Here is a 19,455-nt window from a genome sequence, read left to right on the forward strand (position 1 = left end):
CTTCGTTGCAGACTCCCTGCCGCAGTGCAATGTGTGGCTATCCCTCTGTTAAAAAATCCTGGAAGAAAAACGTGCTTATGGGAAGCATGGGCACAGCTGTTCTCCATAATAAACCCACAAAGACCTTGTGTTACGACTGCAACTGATCGATCCTAACCAAAGCAGTACATTCCCTGGGAGCTATACCACCGGGAAGGGCCTGGAGGAACGGTGGCAACCAGGGCTGAGGGAGAAGTGGCATGCTGCCCTGCCGGCACCGCGGTCCTGCACCATGGCAGGGTACAGCGGGGCCTTGCCATGCTGGTCACAGGGAGCTGCTGCCAGCGGGGGCTGGGTAGGTCACTCCAGGATGGAACCGGGTCCTTCTGCCGTGCTGCACCTGGGAACAACTCATGTGAGTGTCATATTGTTGTTAAACACTGTGACACACGGTTATTACTGAGTCCATAGAAAGCTGGATAATACTTTCCAGGGATGGAGGCTTTGCCAGTCACAGAGCTCCTCGTTCACTGTGGTGTGTCGTTCATACTTCACTGCAATGCGGTGAACTAAATATCTATCAATGAATAATTTGATGTTTTTTTCAACATCCACAGCAGGATCAGAACTTTTCAGGAGCATGAGTCACTCCACTTTGGCAAAGTCTTTAATTCCGTGGCCTGGTGTGAAGCTCTGCTCTGCTCCATCATTTTTTGGTCACAGCAGTCTTTGTGGTGGCTTGACCGTGGCTGGACGCCAGGTGCCCACTGACGCTGTTCTCACACTCCCCTCCTCAACCGGTCAGGGAAGAGAGAACGTAACGAAAGGCTCATGGGTCCAAATAAAGACAGGGAGATCACTCAGCTATTGCCATCATGGGCGAGACGGATTTGACTTGGGGAAATTAGTTGCATTTATTACCATTCAAATCAGAGTAGGATAATGGGAACGAAAATCAAAACAAAAGCACCTTCCCCCCACCCCTCCATTCTTCCTGGGCTTCGCTTCATTCCTCATTTCTCTACATCCTCCCCACAAGCAGTGCAGGGGACAGGGAATGGGGTTACGGTTGGTTCGTCACATGTTGTCTCTGCTGCTCCTTCCTCCCCGCATCTCCCCCTGCTCCAGCATGGGGTCCCTCCCACAGGAGACAGTTCTCCATTAACTTCTCCAACATCAGTCTTTCCCACAGGCTGCAGTTCTTCCCAACCTGCTCCAGCGTGGGTCCCTTCCATGGGGTGCAGTCCTTCAGGAACAGCCCGCTCCAGCGTGGGTCCCCTGTGGGGGGTCACAAGCCCTGCCAGCAAACCTGCTTCAGTGTGGGCTCCTCTCTCCATGGGGCCACAGGTCCTGCCAAGAGCATGCACCAGCATGGACTTCCCACAGGGTCACAGCCTCCTTGGGGCATCCCCCTGCTCCACCACGGCCCTCCCTGGGCTGCAGGACAGCCTGCCTCACCATGGCCTTCACCACGGGCCGCTGGGGAACCTCTGCTCCGGCACCTGGAGCATCTCCTGCCCTCCTGCCCTGCCCTGGGTGTCTGCAGGGCTGTTGCTCTCACATGTTCTCGCTCCTCTCTTGCGCTGGTGCAGATTTTTCTTCCCCCCCTATCCTAGCGGCACTGCCACAGTCGCTGATGGGCTCGGCTGTGGCCAGTGGTGGGTCCAGCCGGGAGGCAGCTGGCACAGGCTCCATCAGGCACAGGGAAGCTTCTGGCAGCTTCTCGCAGAAGCTGCCCCTGTAGCCCCCCGCTAGCAAACCCTTGCCACGCAAACCCAACAGCCTTCAAGCATGTGTCGTGGAGCATCAAACACCTTTGTGCGGAGCCAGAAAAAACACTTGCAAAACTCTTTGTTCCTGCTGGCGCATGAGTATGTGAGGCGTCACGACCAATCGCATGAGCGCTTCTTCCCCACCCCAGTAAGTGTAACGGTTATTCACTTCAAAATCAAAGCGAACATTTACTGTATTTGTATTTAACCTTTCTGCAGCAGTAACGCCGCCAGCCCTCGGCGGGAGGGCCGCGCAGGCCGAGCCCCACGCTCCTCCAGCCTTGGCGCGGGCAAGGCTCGCTGCCGCCAGCGACAATGACCCCGCCAGCCCGGCCTCTTCTCCCCACGGGCGCGCGCAGGCGCGCGGGTTTGTGCAGGGCACGCGCACCCCACGCAGGTGCACGGGCACAAAGAGACCGTTCTCGCGGTACGCGCGCGCGCCAGCGGACGAGCCCCGAGGACGTTGCCGCCGACAGGCCCGCGCGCGCAGGGAAAGCTGCCCCCGCCCGGCCCCGGGCACGCGTGGGCTGGCGGTGGGGGGCGGCCGGCTCCGCCCCGTCCGCGCTGGGATTTTCCACGGGGCGAACGCCAGAGGGACCGGGCCACCGCGGCACGTAGCGCACGCACACGAGCCCGCCTCTGGCGCGAGGAGGCGATAGCCAATGGGAGAGCTGCGGGGTGCCGGTCCGGCCAATGGGTAACCGGAGAGGGGCTGAGCAGACCAATGGGAGCTGGAGGAGGGCGGGTCCTCTGCGCGGGGTGGGCTATAGCTGGGCGCCAGCGCCGCTGCTTCTTCCCAGTCAGAGGTGAGACGGCGAGTGGGGCTGCTGTGTGGAGCGGGGCTGCTGGGCCGAAGGTGAGTGGGGCGGCGGCGGGATGGCCGCAGCGGCCCGGCTTCTCTGCGGGGTGAGAGGCCCCTATGGGGACCGCCGTCTTGCCTCTTCCCTCACCCGGCCTCTGCGGGCAGCGGCCCCGGAGCCCCTGCCGCCCCCGTGAGATGGGGTCGGCCCTAGGCGGCCTCCGAGGGGGTGCAGGCCTCTGCGGGCGTGCTGCCCACCCCCACCCCCTCACCCCTACCCGCCAGCCGCATGGCGGGGGCCGAGGGAGGCCTGCGCCGGCCTTGGCCTGGTCAGCTTGGGGGGGCGGGGTGGGGGCCACGCGCTTGTGTTGTAAAATCTTCTGGGAAACGTGGTGGGTCAAGGCTCCTTTCAAAGGCAGGGTTTAACCTCTCTCTCTTAATCATTAACAGTTGCTCTCGGATTGCGTGTCGTGATTTGGACCTTCCCCTGTAGTGGCAGTGGATGTCCTTCAGCTTCGCATCTCAAATATTTAACGTTTGATGTCAGCACGCAAGTCTGTGTGCATTAGGTCTCCTAGTGGGGTTCATTAAGTGCTGGGTATCTCAAAAGTAGCACTGGTGGGGAGTATCACCTGGTAACTTGATGTGTATCTCTGGATGTGAAGGGGGGGGGGGGGGGGGGCGGAAAATTGCCTCTTGACTAGCTTGCCTCGTGCATGGCTGCCGGAGAGGATCTTGGTCTTTCTCATGTTCCGTTGCTTGACTGCTGAGTCACAGGGCAGGGCCAGGACTTTCTGAGCCTGGCAGGAAGTAGTGAAGTTTGTCATCCAAACCCACAGACTGAAGCAATGCAGTTTCAGGCCTCCATCTTATTAAATGAGAGGGAAAGTAATTCAACATATCTCAGCCTTACTCCCTGCCAGGCATTACTTAAAACATGTCATATCATGTTGCAGAGTGTAGAGGTGAATTAATACTATGTGGAATGCAGGGGAGTAGGATTGTAAGGTGCCCTTTTTAGTCTACATTTGACCAGTAGAATTTAGATATTTGGATCTAATAAAGTGAGCAATAAGCTTTTTTTCAGTGGTGGTGGTGTGAGAGGTGTAGTCTTGCAGGATCCTTAAGTGCTATGTAAAGACTTCCACTGATAACTGTAGGGCAGTTTTGTAATAAGACACTAACTAGGATAGTTTTTTCTATGGCCGAACTTAAGTGTTACCTTTTTAATCTCCATTCAGATGCTTGTAGTTGATCAGTCTTAACCCTGTCTTGACTTGTGAGACATGGGGCTGCAAAACAGCTCACAAGTACAGCTTTTGGTGATAGTCAGCTGTAAACAAAACCTCTGGAAATAATTTTGAGTTGGTGTAGTCTATGTTCTTGTACTGCATTCCCTGTGCAGAGCAGAGGATCAGGTAGAGAATAAGTGGTGATTTCTTGGACTGAAGTTAATAGCCAGTACTTGGAACTGGCAGTGGTGCAGTGGGTTGTAACTTAGCCTTGAAGTAGGTGATAACCTGTGTGCTCTTGGGAAAGCCAGGGAAGCTAGCATGTGTGGTTTTTCCCCTGATGGGAGACACTGACCTTGCCAGCAGATTACGGTACAAAAAAAGGTTTAAGGCAGTGCATGCATTAAATAACATTCTGGTATTTGCCTCTTTGGCTAGCCGCATCACTGAGTACAAAGGTCAGGTCTGGACAGTGCTACTGATGAGCTGTCTTGCATTGTTAGCATTTCCACAGTTAGACTTGTGTGTGGGCTGACCCTCACTTTCTAGATAAGTTGACTGACTTGATTAAGGCAGAATACATAATGCTCAGCTTGTGATGAACTAAACAGCATCAGATTATTTTTTTTTTTTACCCATGAATAGCTCAGTGGGAGAACTGTTTCAAGAACACAGAAGTGAGGGGGTTTGCAGAATGAGGCAAAAAAAAAGTGTGAGGAATTTCTGGAATGGTGCAGTGCTGTGAAATGCCTCCCCCTAAAGAAAAAGGGGGGACCACAGGGGAGGTTATTTGTCAAGGATGCTTGAGTAATGTCAGACCTGGCAGACCTACCCAATGGAAGCTTCTGCAGTGCATTCCTGAAGTGCCTCCTTCTGTGTGAAGGTGAACAAATGGTTCTTGCATTGCACTAAGACTTCCTGTGAGATGACTGCTTTCAAAGGGTAAGGTACCTAAAGTTTTGGTGCAAAACCATGGTTCTGAAAATGAAAGTAAGGCATAGGAGGTGCCAGCCTGATAAACTCTGAAAGCCTTTTCAGAGAAATGGGGATTCTTATTAGCCAACGCTCAGTGTACATGCAGAGAGATAAGTGTTAGCATGGGTGGGATTGATAACTGGAGAGTTGCAGAGATTTATTTCTAGCTTGTGTATTTACTGATTGAAGTTATGTAGTGGCAGCAGGAGAAGGCCCACTTGCACTAAGTTGTGCTTCTTAGGTTAGAGGTATCATTTGTCAGTGTGTGGGTCTTACTGTAAAGCAGGCGCTACTTAAGATCTCTGAGCCTGCCTTATACAATATGCTGCTTAGGAGCAGGACAACTGGAAAGGATGCTTTAACTACAAGGGGACAAGCCAAATGGCTACCCATGTTTTTTAACATGGGGAGGGAAGAAATGAGTGTCTGAAGTTAACTCGCCTGTACAAGTGGCAGTGTTTCTAAGGTCCTGTTTTCATAACATTACAGCAGCTGCAGAGAGGTTCACAACCATTTCTGTAAACAGGGTTACCACCCACACTGGCTTGCCAAAAAACCAGCTTCCGGATAGTTCTACTTCTGAGGCTGAGCTTTCTTTGCAGAGGAGCCGAGTTAGGTGCCAGTTGATGGCTTACAGGCATTTGTATGACTTGATTTTTTTAAAATGTAGCTGAGCTTACATAAGGCATTCCTTACTGCAGTTTGCTTAAGGAAAAGCGTATAGATATGTGAGAAGGTGAAGAAAAAGGAAGTATTCAAGACTGGTGATTTTTCTTCCTTTTAAGAGGAAGAGCTATTCCTGTAAATGCTCAGGACTGGGTGTAACTATTAATGTAAGCTCTTAATTAGAGCTGTGATAGTTTCTATTTCAAGAGTTACATGAGGCTCTGAACAGCTGCTGTGCATACTAAGAAGTACTGCACTTTAGTCTTCTATTGGAAAGAATGATAACTGGTAGCAGACGTTTCCTGTATTAGGAATGCTTGGCTGCTCTTACGTGGTGAGCTGGCATTCCCTTAGATCTCTATAGAAACAAGCCTTCTGGTTTTGGACTGTTTTTCCTACCTAGACTGAGATTTCTGTCCTCTCAGCATACAGCTCTAACTCTCACCAAGTATATAAGGTTTTCCTAGTTGAAACAGTGTGATGTTTTTGAACTGTTCTCATGCTTGCATGTATTACTACATGACACAAATATCAAGTTGATGCTAGCAGCAGCAGTTGCTGCATTCTGGAAGGAGTGCAAGGCTGGTGAGGTCCCTGGGGAGGGTGTCTGAGGGGGTTTCTGCATCCCTGGCACCCTTGTGCTATGTGGGAGAGGGACCAGGCAGCAGGTCTTGGGAGGGGTGAGTGAGAGTTGGGTGGTGCCAGCTGTGCCTGTGGCCAGTTCAAGCTGCTGGAAGCCATTCACAGCTGGCCCCCAGGGAGCACATGGAAGCAGGGAGCTGTGGCTGTTGGGAGCAGCATCAGCAGGCTTTGGGGCTGTTCTGGTAGAAAGAGTGTGCCAGTGATCTGGCTGCTGCCTGTTCAGCTCATCTGCAGGCTTAGGCTGCAACCTGATAGTCACTCCAACTCAACTGGTGACTGTGCAAGCATACCCAGAAGCTTGAGGTCTCCAGGGAATTAGAATGATGATATCTTTCAAAAGAATTACCACTTTATTAGTGGACTTTTTTTTTATAAGAACTGTGAGGAGGCTGTGACCTGCTGGTCCACCTGCTGCAGCTGTAAGGCTGTAGCTGAAACCCGAACAGAAGCACTACAGCTTACCTGTGTTGATGTCTCCACCCAAACTCTCCTCTCAAGGACTGGAATAGTTGTCCAGACCTTAACAAGGAGCTTCTGAAAGTCCCCCAGCTCATGAAGGCAGCAATGGATGCCTTAGCTGCAAGTGCAACCATGGGAAAAATTTCTTGAACAAGTAGGCTATGTTACAAGAGGAGCTCAACAGGCAGTGCAGTATCCGGGGATGGGAACAGAAGAAAGATACATGGTACTGTGTACTGTCACAGGCTGGGCCCTGCCTTAATTATGTGCAAAGGGAAGGTAAGCCTGAATTCAGCCTTGAGCTAATTGGTGCAAGTGGTTCATGAGATGGAGACTGGCCCCCTCGTCTCCACTTGAGGAAGATTCTTCTGCCCCAGTCCTCTGAAATGCTCCTGCATAAGAGACATGATACTCTGGGGCTGAAGAATAAGGAGCATGTGAGTAACATACAGGATCCAGGAAAAGCAAACCATGCAAAGGTGATCCAACCACCCACCTGCTTTAGAACTAGAGCCACCAGAAAAGCAGGTGAGGTCTTATTACTAAGAGATTTCTTACTGAGAGGTGCTGAAGCACCCGTTTTCCATTTAGACAGTTTCTCTAGAGACATTTGCTGCCTATCAGGAGCTTGTATTTGTGACATTGCTGAGAGGCTGCTGAGGTGTAGCATGTACCTACAGGTACATCTATTATCATCTGCTCCTACTATTCTGTGTAGGGTCTCATGGTACTGCAACAAGTTAACTTAGAAACATCAAAAGAAACTGTCCCTTGGGGCAATGTTACAAGGATGAGGAGGAGCACAGGTGTTCTGTCCTCCCAGTCAGGGGAAAGGGCTCAGGAGAGTGCCTGGCTGCCTAGCTTGCGCCATACTCAGGATTTTGGCTTTGATGATCGTGGATCAACCTTTGAGAAGCTGGATCTTTTAGGAGCTGATAGGATTCACCTGACCAAGTTGGGCAAGATCATTTTTGCCAACAAGCTGGTCAGGCTTATGAGGAGAGCTTTAAACTAGACTTGGTGGGGGAAGGAGATGGAGTTCTGAGTAACAAAGAGCTGGGGCTGCCGATATATTACAAACCAACAGGGAAACAGTTGTCGGATGCCTCAAAGGATTTCAGAGTTGTTCCAGAAAGTTGTCAGGGTTGGTAGCCCAACTGAAGTGTCTGTATACCAATGCACACAGCATGGGTAATAAACAGGAGGAGGTGGAAACCCCTGTGCACTGAAACTTGGTGGGATGAATCATGTTACTAGAGTGCTGCAGTTGATGGCTGTAGACTGTTCAGGAGGGACAGGCAAGGAAGGAGAGGCATGGGGGTTGTCCTTTTTTTAAAAAAAATAATTGATTGCACAGTTAACCTGTTCATCAGTATTCTTTTAAGTATAAAATGGGAAGTTTTAAACTGAAAGAAGGTAGAACTGGTCTGGATATAAAGAAGATTTTTTTTTTTTTGTGATGAGACGCTGGAAGAGGTTAACCAGAGAAGTTGTGGATGCGTCTGTCATTGGAAGTGTTCAGAGTCAGGTTGGACGGTGCTTTGAGCAACCTGATCTAGTGAAAAGTGTCCCTGCCCGTGGCAGGGCATTGAACTACTTTTGAAGGTCCCTTCCAACTCAAACCATTCTGTGATTAATGCTAAACATTTTTTTTTTAGGTGTTAAAAATGTCCATTCTTAAGATCCACGCCCGTGAAATATTTGACTCTCGTGGGAATCCCACTGTTGAGGTAGACCTCTTTACCAACAAAGGTGAGTCCTTAGCTGTAGATACTTTATTCCTTTCTTGTATTTGATAGAACTGAAGAGGCAGTCAAAAGTATGTGGACTGTCCTGTTCTAGCAGTGGAATTGTGCGTACTTTTTCCTCCATACAAAAAAACTTGTTACTGAGCTTGCTATGGGACTTGCAGAAGAAACCTCTACATTATTCTGCTGGGATGAATTTTCTGAGCTCAAGATACTGGTCTGGACAGTAAAGGATTTTTTGAAGTGTGTCACTTCTTACAGTCTGCATTGTGCAAGTATTAATCGAAACCTGCTGCCTTTCCCTTGCCCTGAGCACAAGTGGGACAGCACTTGACAAACTTGGAGTCAACAGGGCCTGCCTTCCTGTCCTTAAGCATCTGCTAATGGTCTTAGTTTTCAGTGTTCTCCAAACTCTGTGACTGCACTTGAAGATTAATTCCTGGTCTGTCTAGCAGTCACCTCCTGTAATGAAACAGTGTTCTGCTGCAGGGTTGAATCTTGGGTAATGGTTTCTTCTCAGCTTAAGTACTCAGGCATGACTAAACTTGTATAATTGGGTTTTCACATATAGCATCTTATTTTTTTAATTATTGTAGGACTTGGACTTTCCCCTTGGTTTGTTAGTTGTTCATACCACATCTGATGGGATCTGACAAAAGCATTGTGCAAACACATACCAGTGTGGTTTGATGGAATGGGCAAACACAATAGCTGTAATGCACTAACTAAATAACTGATCTTTCTGCTTCAAAAGATTAATGCAGTCACTTAATGAGATTGCCCCTACTAAATAATTTGCTGTAGTGGGACAAGGGAAAGACTGGAGACTGAAGCTGGCATCTTGAACCACAGGCAGAGCAGGCTCCAGTGTACCAATTTGCTCAAAGTTCGGCATCTGTGGCTGGAAGAATGGGCTGTCTGGGTGGCTGTGCTGACAAGGGAGACCTTGGAACCCATATTAACAAAATAGCATTCTAATTGTCCCTTTTATGCTGTATCTTGGAGAAATTTAAGAGCTTGCCTGCCAGACTGAGCTCAAATAGTAGACTCAGTGAATAAAGCTGCCTTTTCGGAAAGGGAACAGATGACTGTCCCAACTTAAAACACTTGAAATGCACAGTGGTGGAGAATGAGTGAGTCAGCTTGCTCTTGATCAGTATGAAGGAGGCACTGATGAATTGGTGTTACTGTTAAGGAGCAGACAGGTATAAGTGAGCAGAGATTGTCTCCCATCTCCAGGGATGGAAGTGTGCAGTAGGTTGGGATGGCCTATGGGTGGAGAGTGTTTTGTGTGTTTGAATGTGCCAAGACAACTGTTTTTTCTGTTGTAAACAGGTTTGTTCAGAGCCGCTGTTCCCAGTGGTGCCTCAACTGGAATCTATGAAGCTCTGGAGCTTCGTGACAATGACAAGACACGCTACATGGGGAAAGGTAAATGTGAATTCTGGAACGCAGCTTGGCCTCTTTAACAGTGGCTGTGTTGCTGCATATGTTTACGCCAGATGGTAGCAGAGGGCACATGGGCTTCTTCACTACTGTCAATGTTCTATACAAGGCATGGCAATTGGGCAAAACCAGTGGAGTAAGGTGATAGCAGTGCATACCACGTGTAGGCTGTGGGGCTGGGGCAGAGGTAAAGCACAGGCTGCTGGATTTTGCCAGGGGACAATGTGGAGAGTGACTGCCTCCAGCAGGGCAGCTGTGTAGTAGTGAAAGTCACTGTACTTCCATAGGTGGGGCAGGTGGAGTTTAGGCATGCCAGCTAGATAATGATGTCTCTAGTACAGTATGCCCAAAGGTACTTTGTTACACCACTTCTGTTGCCCTGCATCTTGGTGCGTGTCAAGAGTAAGAGTGCTTTAGCAGTGTGTATTATAAGAGCATCTAAACTACCTGCTTCAAAAAACTTGGTGATACTGCAGCTAGTCACAAATTTTCTTCATAGACCAAATTTTCAAAGAACTGTTGTCACTATAGACTCTTTAGATGCCAATATGTTAAATCATGAACCTAAGGTTTATGCCAGCTGCTGACCACAGCTAACCTGCAGCTTTATGCTGGTAATCATGGAAGGTATTTTTGTTTCAGACTGCATAATAGCTAAAGTCACTTCAGCTTTTTGTCTGTCATTATAGTAGCCAGGGTACTTAAGATTGTGTTAGTGGTGTAATATTTTAGCTGTCTGGGTACTGATTGTATGTTCTGAAAGGAAACTACTCACAGCCTTTGCCAGGCTGGCTTGGGAACATGTGTAGGGGAAAATGAATAGTCACATACAAGATGTCATTAACCTAATAAGCACCCTAGTAGTAATTCTTATGACTACTCTTAGAGCTTGGACAGTGGGGACTCCTTTTTAGCTTGCTACTCTAAAAGTACAGGTGATGCCTTCCAAATATATGCAATCAGTTGAACTTTTGGCTAGGAGAGAGAATTACTTGTCTTCAAACTTTCCTTTCACCTGACTGGCAGAAATCTGAACTATTCTGTGCCTGTTAAGAGTGGTTAGAGTGGGTAATTGCGGAATTGAACTTGGAGACCCTTGTCTGAGAAGATTCATGGTTGTTACTATCTGAACACAGAATAAACTCCTAGATGACTATCTCGAAGAACTTAGGCTGTTTACCTAGGGCTTTTTTCTTTTCCTTGAGAAGAGTAAATGTGTACTTACCTCAGTGTACTAAATGTTTGTGTGCTTAGACCTGTTAAATCTGTTCCTACAAGCAGTTCTTCATGGCACTTTACTAGACAGTAGTCTGAGCTTTTACAACAAACTATCACAGCTGAAGGTTTTTGTCAGCTGCGGAGTAACATGAGTTACAAAAAAATAATCACCAAATGAGTTGCAGATAGCTGGTAGGCCTTTTGTAATACAAGTCTGCAGATTTAGACCATTTAAGAGGCAATTAATCAGGGTGCACTTACTTGGTGTTCACAAGTTCTGAAGCTTAGGTCTTTGGAAATATTTAAACACCGTACAGGAATGACAGTATTTCTTAGACTACTGTTAGTATCTGCGTAATGATGGTTCTGCTTATGGGGAAGAAGGAAGTTCATACTGGAACTGCTGGTTTATGCAGTAGCGTAGCCGTGTAGATTAAAAGGATGGTGCTGTGTTCATGCTTTATTCCGTGTCTGAAGCCGGGAGCAAACAAACAATTTCTGTGCCTGTGTCCAGGTACAGAGAGGGTGTACTTCAGCATGTATCAAGTGTAAAATGTGGATTAAGGTGATGCTTTAACCATGTTACAAAGATTAGCAGATAGTGAAATGCCTGAACTGCTGCATGCTTAACTTTTGGGGAAGCCTTTTTCTTTCTGCATATTCATCCATTCTATGCATGGATAGGAGTAGCCTATCCTAAAAGCTTTTCTAAATACTTTCATTCAGCCACATGAAGTTTGGATCCACACTGGTGGTTGCAATAGTATGGAAACCTGGGTGGAAAGACCAAATACAGCCTTGCTGGCTGATGCAGTTTCCTCTACCCTTTGAACCCTTTTTGTTTCTAGTCTGATGCTCAGTATCAGACACTTGCTGACTTGTAGGCCTGTTTACCTGTTTGTGTCCTTTTCTTTTTCTTGCATGACTGGCTTTTGTTCTTGTCTGTGAGTCTTCATCTCTTCCTTGATTCTCTTGTCCATTTCGCTTCTGTCAGGTGTATCCAGAGCTGTTAAATATGTTAATGAGTTCCTGGCGACAGCATTGTGTACACAGGTAATGTATGTACTTTGAGTGCAACCTTGTCACTTGGATTAATTTCTCCAGTGCATGGTCTTGCAAAGTAACATTGCAGCAGGCATTTCTTACTTCATGCAACTTCCATTCAATTGAGGTGACCTCCGTAATAAGTGTTTAGATTTGGCTGTAAGCTCAGGCTGGATTGGGGTTTGAATAGCATGTGATGGTATTCTTGAGATCTTATTGTTACTGGGATCACCTACTAATGCCTGCATAACCAGTGTGGTTGACTGGTGTCTGATTTGCTTGTTCCTTCCAGGTGTCTCAAAAGCTGTTGAGCACGTCAATAAAACAATTGCACCTGCACTGATTAGCAAGGTAGGAGCAATCTGTCTTCTGCTAACATCAGCTAATACCAGTCCAGTATGTCCTAACTGATGGGTTTTCTTGAAACAGTTATGGGAACTGTATTATGTGGCGGAGGCAGGGTTAGCCTGTGTACCAGCATGCGTGTGAACAAACTGACCTACAGGAATTGCTTGACTTAATGACTGCGTATCTAAAACTTAAACAAAACTACCTCTGGCGGCTTAGTGTTGTAGTGTGTAGAAATACATCTGGGAATTTCAGTGATGTGCTGTTAAGATACAAACTGCTTTATGCTTAAGGGGATGACTGGGTGATGGGAAGGGACTGGGTTTTATCCAAGCTGGCTGGATAAACTCTGGAAGGGAATCTGAGGGGGTCTTGGTAAAGTCTGCTTGAGTGAGAATCCTGTGTGCTTTGTGGGCACTGAGCCCTAGCTAGAAAGGATGGTGCAAAACTAAGTGGTATTGCATAGTCATTGCACATTCTTAGTGACAATCCCAGACACTATGTACTGAGTTACAAATGGGTGTATGTTGTGAGCAAACTGCTTGTCTTTGAGCTTGCACTGAAGGGGGACAGGGGGCATAAACTGGGGCCTTCTCCTATGCCATGCCAGGCAGGTAGCAGTGTAAGAGTCAGGAATTCAAGGGACAAGATAGCCTTACAGCTCTGAATGTGAAGAACAAAAGTTTTTGACAACTTACCTGTCAGCACCAGTCTGCTGGAAGTGACCAGAAGATGCTGCTGTGTGGTAATGACAAGCACTTGTCTCCTCAACTGCTGGTAGTTGCCCTTAAGCAAGTCTTGGTGACTGCCATGGAAATAAAAATGCAGTGGGTAGGTGAGAGTTTGTAGAACCATGTTTGTCAAGCAGTGCTCTGCTTGTTTCTCTCTGCAGAACGTCAATGTTGTCGAGCAAGAGAAGATTGACAAACTGATGCTGGAAATGGATGGATCGGAGAATAAGTGTAAGTGGGCTTTGAGTTGCGGTGAGGCACGAAAAGATGAAGTCTGGTTAATAGAATGGTGGCTTACATGATCAGAAACAATGGGCAGTGCACAGCATGTGCTGTGCACTTCCATAACCAAGACCATGGTGCTGGTATTGCTGAGTCTCTTTACGAAGATGTAACATTTCTGTAAACAATTTCTTCCTCTTACAGCCAAATTTGGTGCCAATGCCATCCTGGGTGTATCTCTGGCTGTATGCAAAGCTGGCGCTGCTGAGAAGGGTGTCCCCTTGTACCGTCACATTGCTGACCTTGCTGGAAATGCAGAAGTCATTCTTCCAGTTCCTGTAAGTCCCTTGATAGAGCTAGCTAAAGACTTGATCTAACCAGGTGCTTCGTGATGTCTTGTGGTCTTAGATCAAGTTTTCTGGAGAATGAAGAGTCTTAACATAAATGCTGTTATCTGTTTACCCTGAAACATTCTAACTTGCCTTTTCTTTTTGGCTACTCCAAGGCTTTTAATGTGATCAATGGTGGCTCCCATGCTGGCAATAAGTTGGCTATGCAGGAGTTCATGATCCTCCCGGTCGGTGCTGACAGTTTCAAGGAGGCAATGCGCATTGGTGCAGAGGTCTATCACAACCTAAAAAACGTAATCAAGGAGAAGTATGGCAAGGATGCAACTAATGTGGGTGATGAGGGTGGCTTTGCCCCCAACATCCTGGAAAATAAAGAAGGTAAGAAGAAGCTAATTGTGGGAGGAGATGTAACTGATAGGCAGAGTACAAAGACCATACCTGTCCATGACGAATGGAAAGCAGGATCAGTAGGTCGTAGGACTTACTGCTGTTTCTTTGCTCTGCTTCTTAATCCTGACAAACCTTCCAGGATGCTATACTGGTGTGGTCCAGTATAGTAACACAGAGCTCTTCCCTTGGACATGTGTTTATGCAGCTTGACAGGATAGCTTTGACTTCACTGCCTCATAACTGTTTCATTCCTGTAGCAGCTTAAGGGAATCTTACTCTCTTCCAGTTAAAGAAGTGGTGTGGGAATGTCCGCGTGCATTGCATGTTTCCCTAGAAGTCAGTAGTCAAAGTTCAGTGGAGTTCTTTTTCTGCTGACAAAGCAGGAAACCAGTTTGAACTATGCCTGGTAATGTGTGATAGTGTGTGAAGGCTTGCCTGGGAAGTTGAGGCATAGGCTGCTTCTGCAGCCAAACAGTTCTGTTCAGAAACCTGTGGGGGAGGGAGGCAGTTGTTTTGTGGAAAGTGAAATAACTGGTTCCTACAGAAGTGCACTGGAAGAGCTATTTTTCAATCCCTTCTGCAGAAAGGGAGCTGCTAATAAGGCAGTAGAATACTAGAACTATTAAGTTGTTTGTTGCTTAAAGGTGTTGGTTATGTTACTGTTGAAGGTGGCCTCTGAACTGCATTGACTTTTCTGCTGTTGAAGATACAGAGTCAGCACCAGAAATCAGGGTGGTTCTGAATCCCACAGTCACAGGCATGTCCCTGTCAGACATCAATGAAGATGACCTTGAATGACTGTTGCAGTCTAAGGAATCTGTGTTGCTGGCAGCATCTGCTTTGCAGTTAGTACTAACTGACATCTTAAAACTAAACCAACAAAAAAACCCCCAAAACCACAAACCCAAACCAAAGCACTTGATCTGAGCTTCCTACTGTAAATGGCCTGGCTGCTCCAGCTGCTTGGCTTTGAGTCAGGGGTGATTAGGAGAGGTCTTAGTGGTCGTGACCATGCTCAATTTCCTTGCTTGGACTCGGCCAAACAGGGTAGCGTAGTGGGTAGTGTCTAGAGGCTCCTACTGAGTATTTCTGTTCCTCTTCTACATATCATTGTGCTAGCGGGGAACAGGTGGATGCAAAGAGAGGGTGCCCTGTGCAGTGGCAAGCTGTGCATCACACTGCCTCTCGGGGTTTGGATGCTTACCACTTATGGTCAGCACCTGATCTGGCGCCAGAAAGGATTAAAGGGCAGTCACTACTTCCTGCCCACTTGTATAAAGCTGAAAGAGGATGCAGTGTCATCTAGTTTTAAGCTTTCTGGGCTGACATGTCCTGCCTGAAGAGATCATGAATCCCATAATGGTGTCTCAAGGGTATTACAAGCTAAAAGCAGTATTAAAGTAATACCTTGTTCCAGTCAGTTCAGAAGCCGGAGAGTTACAGAACTTGTTCTATGTGGCCTTTGTGCTCTCCTTGGGGGCTAATGGAGATTCTTTGCCGAGTGAATGTACTGCTGTTGGTAAATAAATAGCTTTTGAGTTAAGATATTTGGTGGTAACTTAGAAATACCTTACTGTGTTTCAGCTCTGGAGTTGCTGAAGACTGCCATCAGTAAGGCTGGCTACTCTGAAAAGGTTGTCATTGGCATGGATGTGGCTGCCTCAGAGTTCTACCGTGATGGAAAGTATGATCTGGACTTCAAATCCCCTGATGATCCCAGCAGATACATTTCTCCTGATCAGCTGGCTGATCTGTACAAGGGCTTTGTCAAGAACTACCCCTGTAAGTTCTTCATTATCAAGAAGCACAGTAGTAGTGGCAAATAGGGTTGATTGCTGAAGGAACGAGTTAGGATGCAGCCTCCCTTTGTAAGAGGGATCAAGAGCAGAACAAACAGTTAGCCTCTTAGGGGTCTTAGGAATTTTCTCTGAGGTGGGTAGTACTTGGCTGCGGCACTTTGGTGCAAGTGCTTTCAAACAAGACCTTACAGGGTGGCATTGTCTTAAAGCTCCTTGTATCCCTTTACAGTGGTGTCCATTGAAGACCCATTTGACCAGGATGACTGGGCTGCCTGGAAGAAGTTCACTGGCAGTGTTGGCATCCAGGTGGTTGGTGATGATCTGACTGTGACCAATCCAAAGCGTATTGCTAAGGCTGTGGAGGAGAAATCCTGCAACTGCCTCCTGCTTAAGGTCAACCAGATTGGCTCTGTGACAGAATCCCTGCAAGCGTAAGTTTTACTCTCTTGGCCGTGACAGGGAACGGAGATTGTGGACTTGAGGGTGATGAACATACAGACCAGATCTAGTGGAACAGAAATCTGTTGATTGTAATTATTTTGTGAGGTGAGAGTAACTGTTAACTAATAGAGGATACTGGCAAGTGGTATCCTTTGTGGTCTTGAAGTCGCATAGGCACATCAAACAACTTCACTGGGTGTATGCATGTGTAAATTGTCACATGATCCTAACCTAACATATACCAAAGGTCAGTTCTGTTTTGCCAAAGTAAGGAATGCCTGTCACAAGAGCAAAGGCTGCAAAGCAAATAAGCAGATGAAGCCTCACAATGTGCCTATCTCTTCTAGCTGCAAGCTTGCCCAGTCCAATGGCTGGGGTGTGATGGTGAGTCATCGCTCTGGAGAAACAGAAGATACCTTCATTGCTGATCTGGTAGTTGGTCTCTGCACTGGTCAGGTTGGTGTCTGTAGCTGCTGTAGTTTGCCTTTTTCTTTGATGAGATAGTACGATGGTGAAGCCATGCTGCACAGCAGATGGGGTCTGTCCTGACTTAAGGGGGTGCACGTTTGCTGTTTGCATGTATAGGAAGCTGATGTGTGTAATGAGGGAATGTGTGATCTTACATGAGTTCACCTTGAATTCCCAATTTAAAAAAACTATAGTCAACTCCAAGGGGTGTGTTGGGTTTTCCTGGTACTGAAGATGTTCACTCTTGAACAATCTTTATTGCTCCCAAGCCCTGTTCTGTTGGAGCATACAGATATTTACAGCCTGATGCTGAAATGAAGTTTGTGACTGTGCTTGTTAGTGTAAACAGAATAGCTTCGTGTTGGTATCTGCGGCCTTATTTCTGCCACAGTTCTTCCCTAACTTTCTGGTTTCCCTTTCAGATCAAAACTGGCGCCCCATGCCGATCTGAGCGTCTAGCCAAGTACAACCAGCTGCTGAGGTGAGACTCTCAGGGGGGAGTGGGAAAGGGTTGAGGGTTAAGCCTGACAGAACAGATGCTCCGTTAATGCATTTGGAGGACAGTTTGGTGTTCTGCATCTGAGGAACACTGCTGCTTGAGGGCATAAACTGACACTGGCAGAGGTGCTTTTGGGCTGGTGCTGTGCTTGCCTGGTTGGCTGTAGGCCATGATGAGTTGGATGGGTAATGTCCATAATGGACACACTAAAGCAGAACATCATACAAAGCATCCTTTGATACTAGATAGGAGATATTGTTCTCCTGTCTGCATGATGCAGTTCTCTTGGGCAAGCACTTAAAATGTTTGGGCTTGTGTAAAATGGGTGATACTGACTTGTGCAGTTAGATGTGTGTAACTGAAGTTGCTTGGTGGGAACTGGCTTGTGACTCTAGTATAATTGGTACCAGGTAGGTCGGATGATTAGTGTAAGGCCAACAGCTGTGCTAATGCAGGTCTACACTGTCTGCTGACACCTAGCACACTCTTCCCTTTTCATCAGAATTGAAGAGGAGCTTGGCAGCAAGGCCCGTTTTGCTGGAAGGAACTTCAGGAACCCTCGTGTCAACTAAGCTGTGTGCATCGGTCAACCCCTCTGCTGGTTTAAGGCACTAGTCATCTACTTAGATCACAATTACCTGTACTAGAAAGATAAGGGCAGCTGAAAGGAGAAAGGCCAGTTTGCAGGTCCTCTTCCCCACCACGATTCCTTCATCTAGTGTTTTCACCAACTCTGATCTGTTACTTGTAACGCTCTACTGTTTTTGTATTAGGACAGTCCCTGTGGCGGCTTTCTGTGTATTAGACGCTGTCTGGGATCATGACCTTGTGACTCTGGACATAAACATTTCAATTCCTTTCTCTGCCTGCCTGGTCTTCAATGTTTGGAGCTGTGTGACTTGCAGTGGTGCAGCAAGAGGTGCCTGCAAACAGAAATAGTAGTGTTTCTACATGTGATAAATAAAAGCATCAAACAACTGAACAGTGTGTCTTAACCGTGCTGAAAGCGAATTTGCAACCTCCATCTTGAGCTGTTGCTATGAGAAGATGTAGCTCAGCAGGGTGTGGGCTGTGGAACGGTACCATTCCTGAACCCTCGTACTCTGTTAATGGCACTCTACTGTGACCTGTAACTGAAAGTTGATCTGATAGCTGTACTTTAATTTTTACCTTATTAGTATCTAGGTACCATATTTTACATGGGGGAAGAGAAGAATTCAGGGCATTCCTAGCTGTGTGAGAGCAGATGGCCATAAACAAAAGGCTTACGCGCAAATATTTTTATTTCCAAAAGCCCTTGTTTTGTTCAGGTGGTGCCTCTGCTGGTTTGGCTGGGTAGGGAAGGGAGGGCAGTGAGAGAGATTGCAAAGCATATGGCTCACTCCATGATCATCAGCATTGGTAGAGATGAGGAGGAAGTTTTCCTGGGGTTTGGTGAGAGATTGTTCAGTGGCTCTGTCAGCACTGTGGTTCTGTTGCTCTGCGCCTTTGCTGTCAGAGCTCTTCCTCTTGAATGGGGGAGCTGGGAGCAGAGCTGTTCCTTACTAGGCAGGAAGGATCAAACGATTGCATAATTGAGGGAGAGGTTGCTTATGGCTTTTTTCCATGATGGCAGTTTTGTGTGGAGAAAATTAATTTCTGATTCACTTCAATGACTATTCTACTAGTCTTCCAGTTCCAGGAAACTAAATTGCCTGTGGCTGGAAATTTTTATTATCTGTGAGGCGCACAACAGTGCCGTGCTGTGGGCAGTGTATGTGTTGCATTGTGGTGTTACGAAATGAAACTGACTTAAAGTTTTAATTAGTAGGATGAAAATGGCACATTTAAAGCCAGTGGAGTTGCAAGGCACGTGTCATTTACCTTAAACCCTCAATCTTACTATCTTTGGTTCTTGTTTGGTGGAAAAAAAAACAAGACATGTTTTATTTCAAAAGCTGCAGTTAAGAAGTATGGAGCTATAAAATGCTGAGGGATGAGGACTGTGTGTTATATCCCTAAACAAACTTCTACAATGATGCCCTGCCATCGGAGGACAGATGAGACTGCTCTGTGAGGAGTAAAGCCAGAACAGAGATGTCTTTGAGCTGCTGGGAGATGTTAGGTCTGCCTAGTACTAGTGTGAGTAATAGCTGCAAAAGGATTTAGGACGGAGAGGACTGTTGATGGGAAAGCTTGGCTCCTTTAGTGTATTGATTTGTGTTTTATATCTAAAAAAAGACTCATC

At 47.0% G+C, this 19,455-nt stretch overlaps 1 protein-coding gene across 1 annotated transcript; it reads left to right on the top strand.

Moving 5' to 3' along the window:
• Nucleotides 1–2,475: 2,475 nt before the first annotated feature.
• ENO1 (enolase 1) lies at nt 2,476–18,210 on the top strand. The gene is made up of 12 exons (XM_005437064.4): nt 2,476–2,607; nt 8,183–8,276; nt 9,608–9,703; nt 12,273–12,331; nt 13,221–13,290; nt 13,486–13,619; nt 13,787–14,009; nt 15,606–15,803; nt 16,050–16,251; nt 16,609–16,717; nt 17,152–17,210; nt 17,731–18,210. The coding sequence occupies exons 1-12, from the start codon at nt 2,476–2,478 to the stop codon at nt 17,798–17,800; spliced, it is 1,446 nt and encodes a 481-aa protein (XP_005437121.2). The 3' UTR covers nt 17,801–18,210.
• Nucleotides 18,211–19,455: the final 1,245 nt, after the last annotated feature.

This window comes from Falco cherrug, chromosome 3 (genome assembly GCF_023634085.1).
Source record: "Falco cherrug isolate bFalChe1 chromosome 3, bFalChe1.pri, whole genome shotgun sequence".
NCBI lineage: Eukaryota > Metazoa > Chordata > Aves > Falconiformes > Falconidae > Falco > Falco cherrug.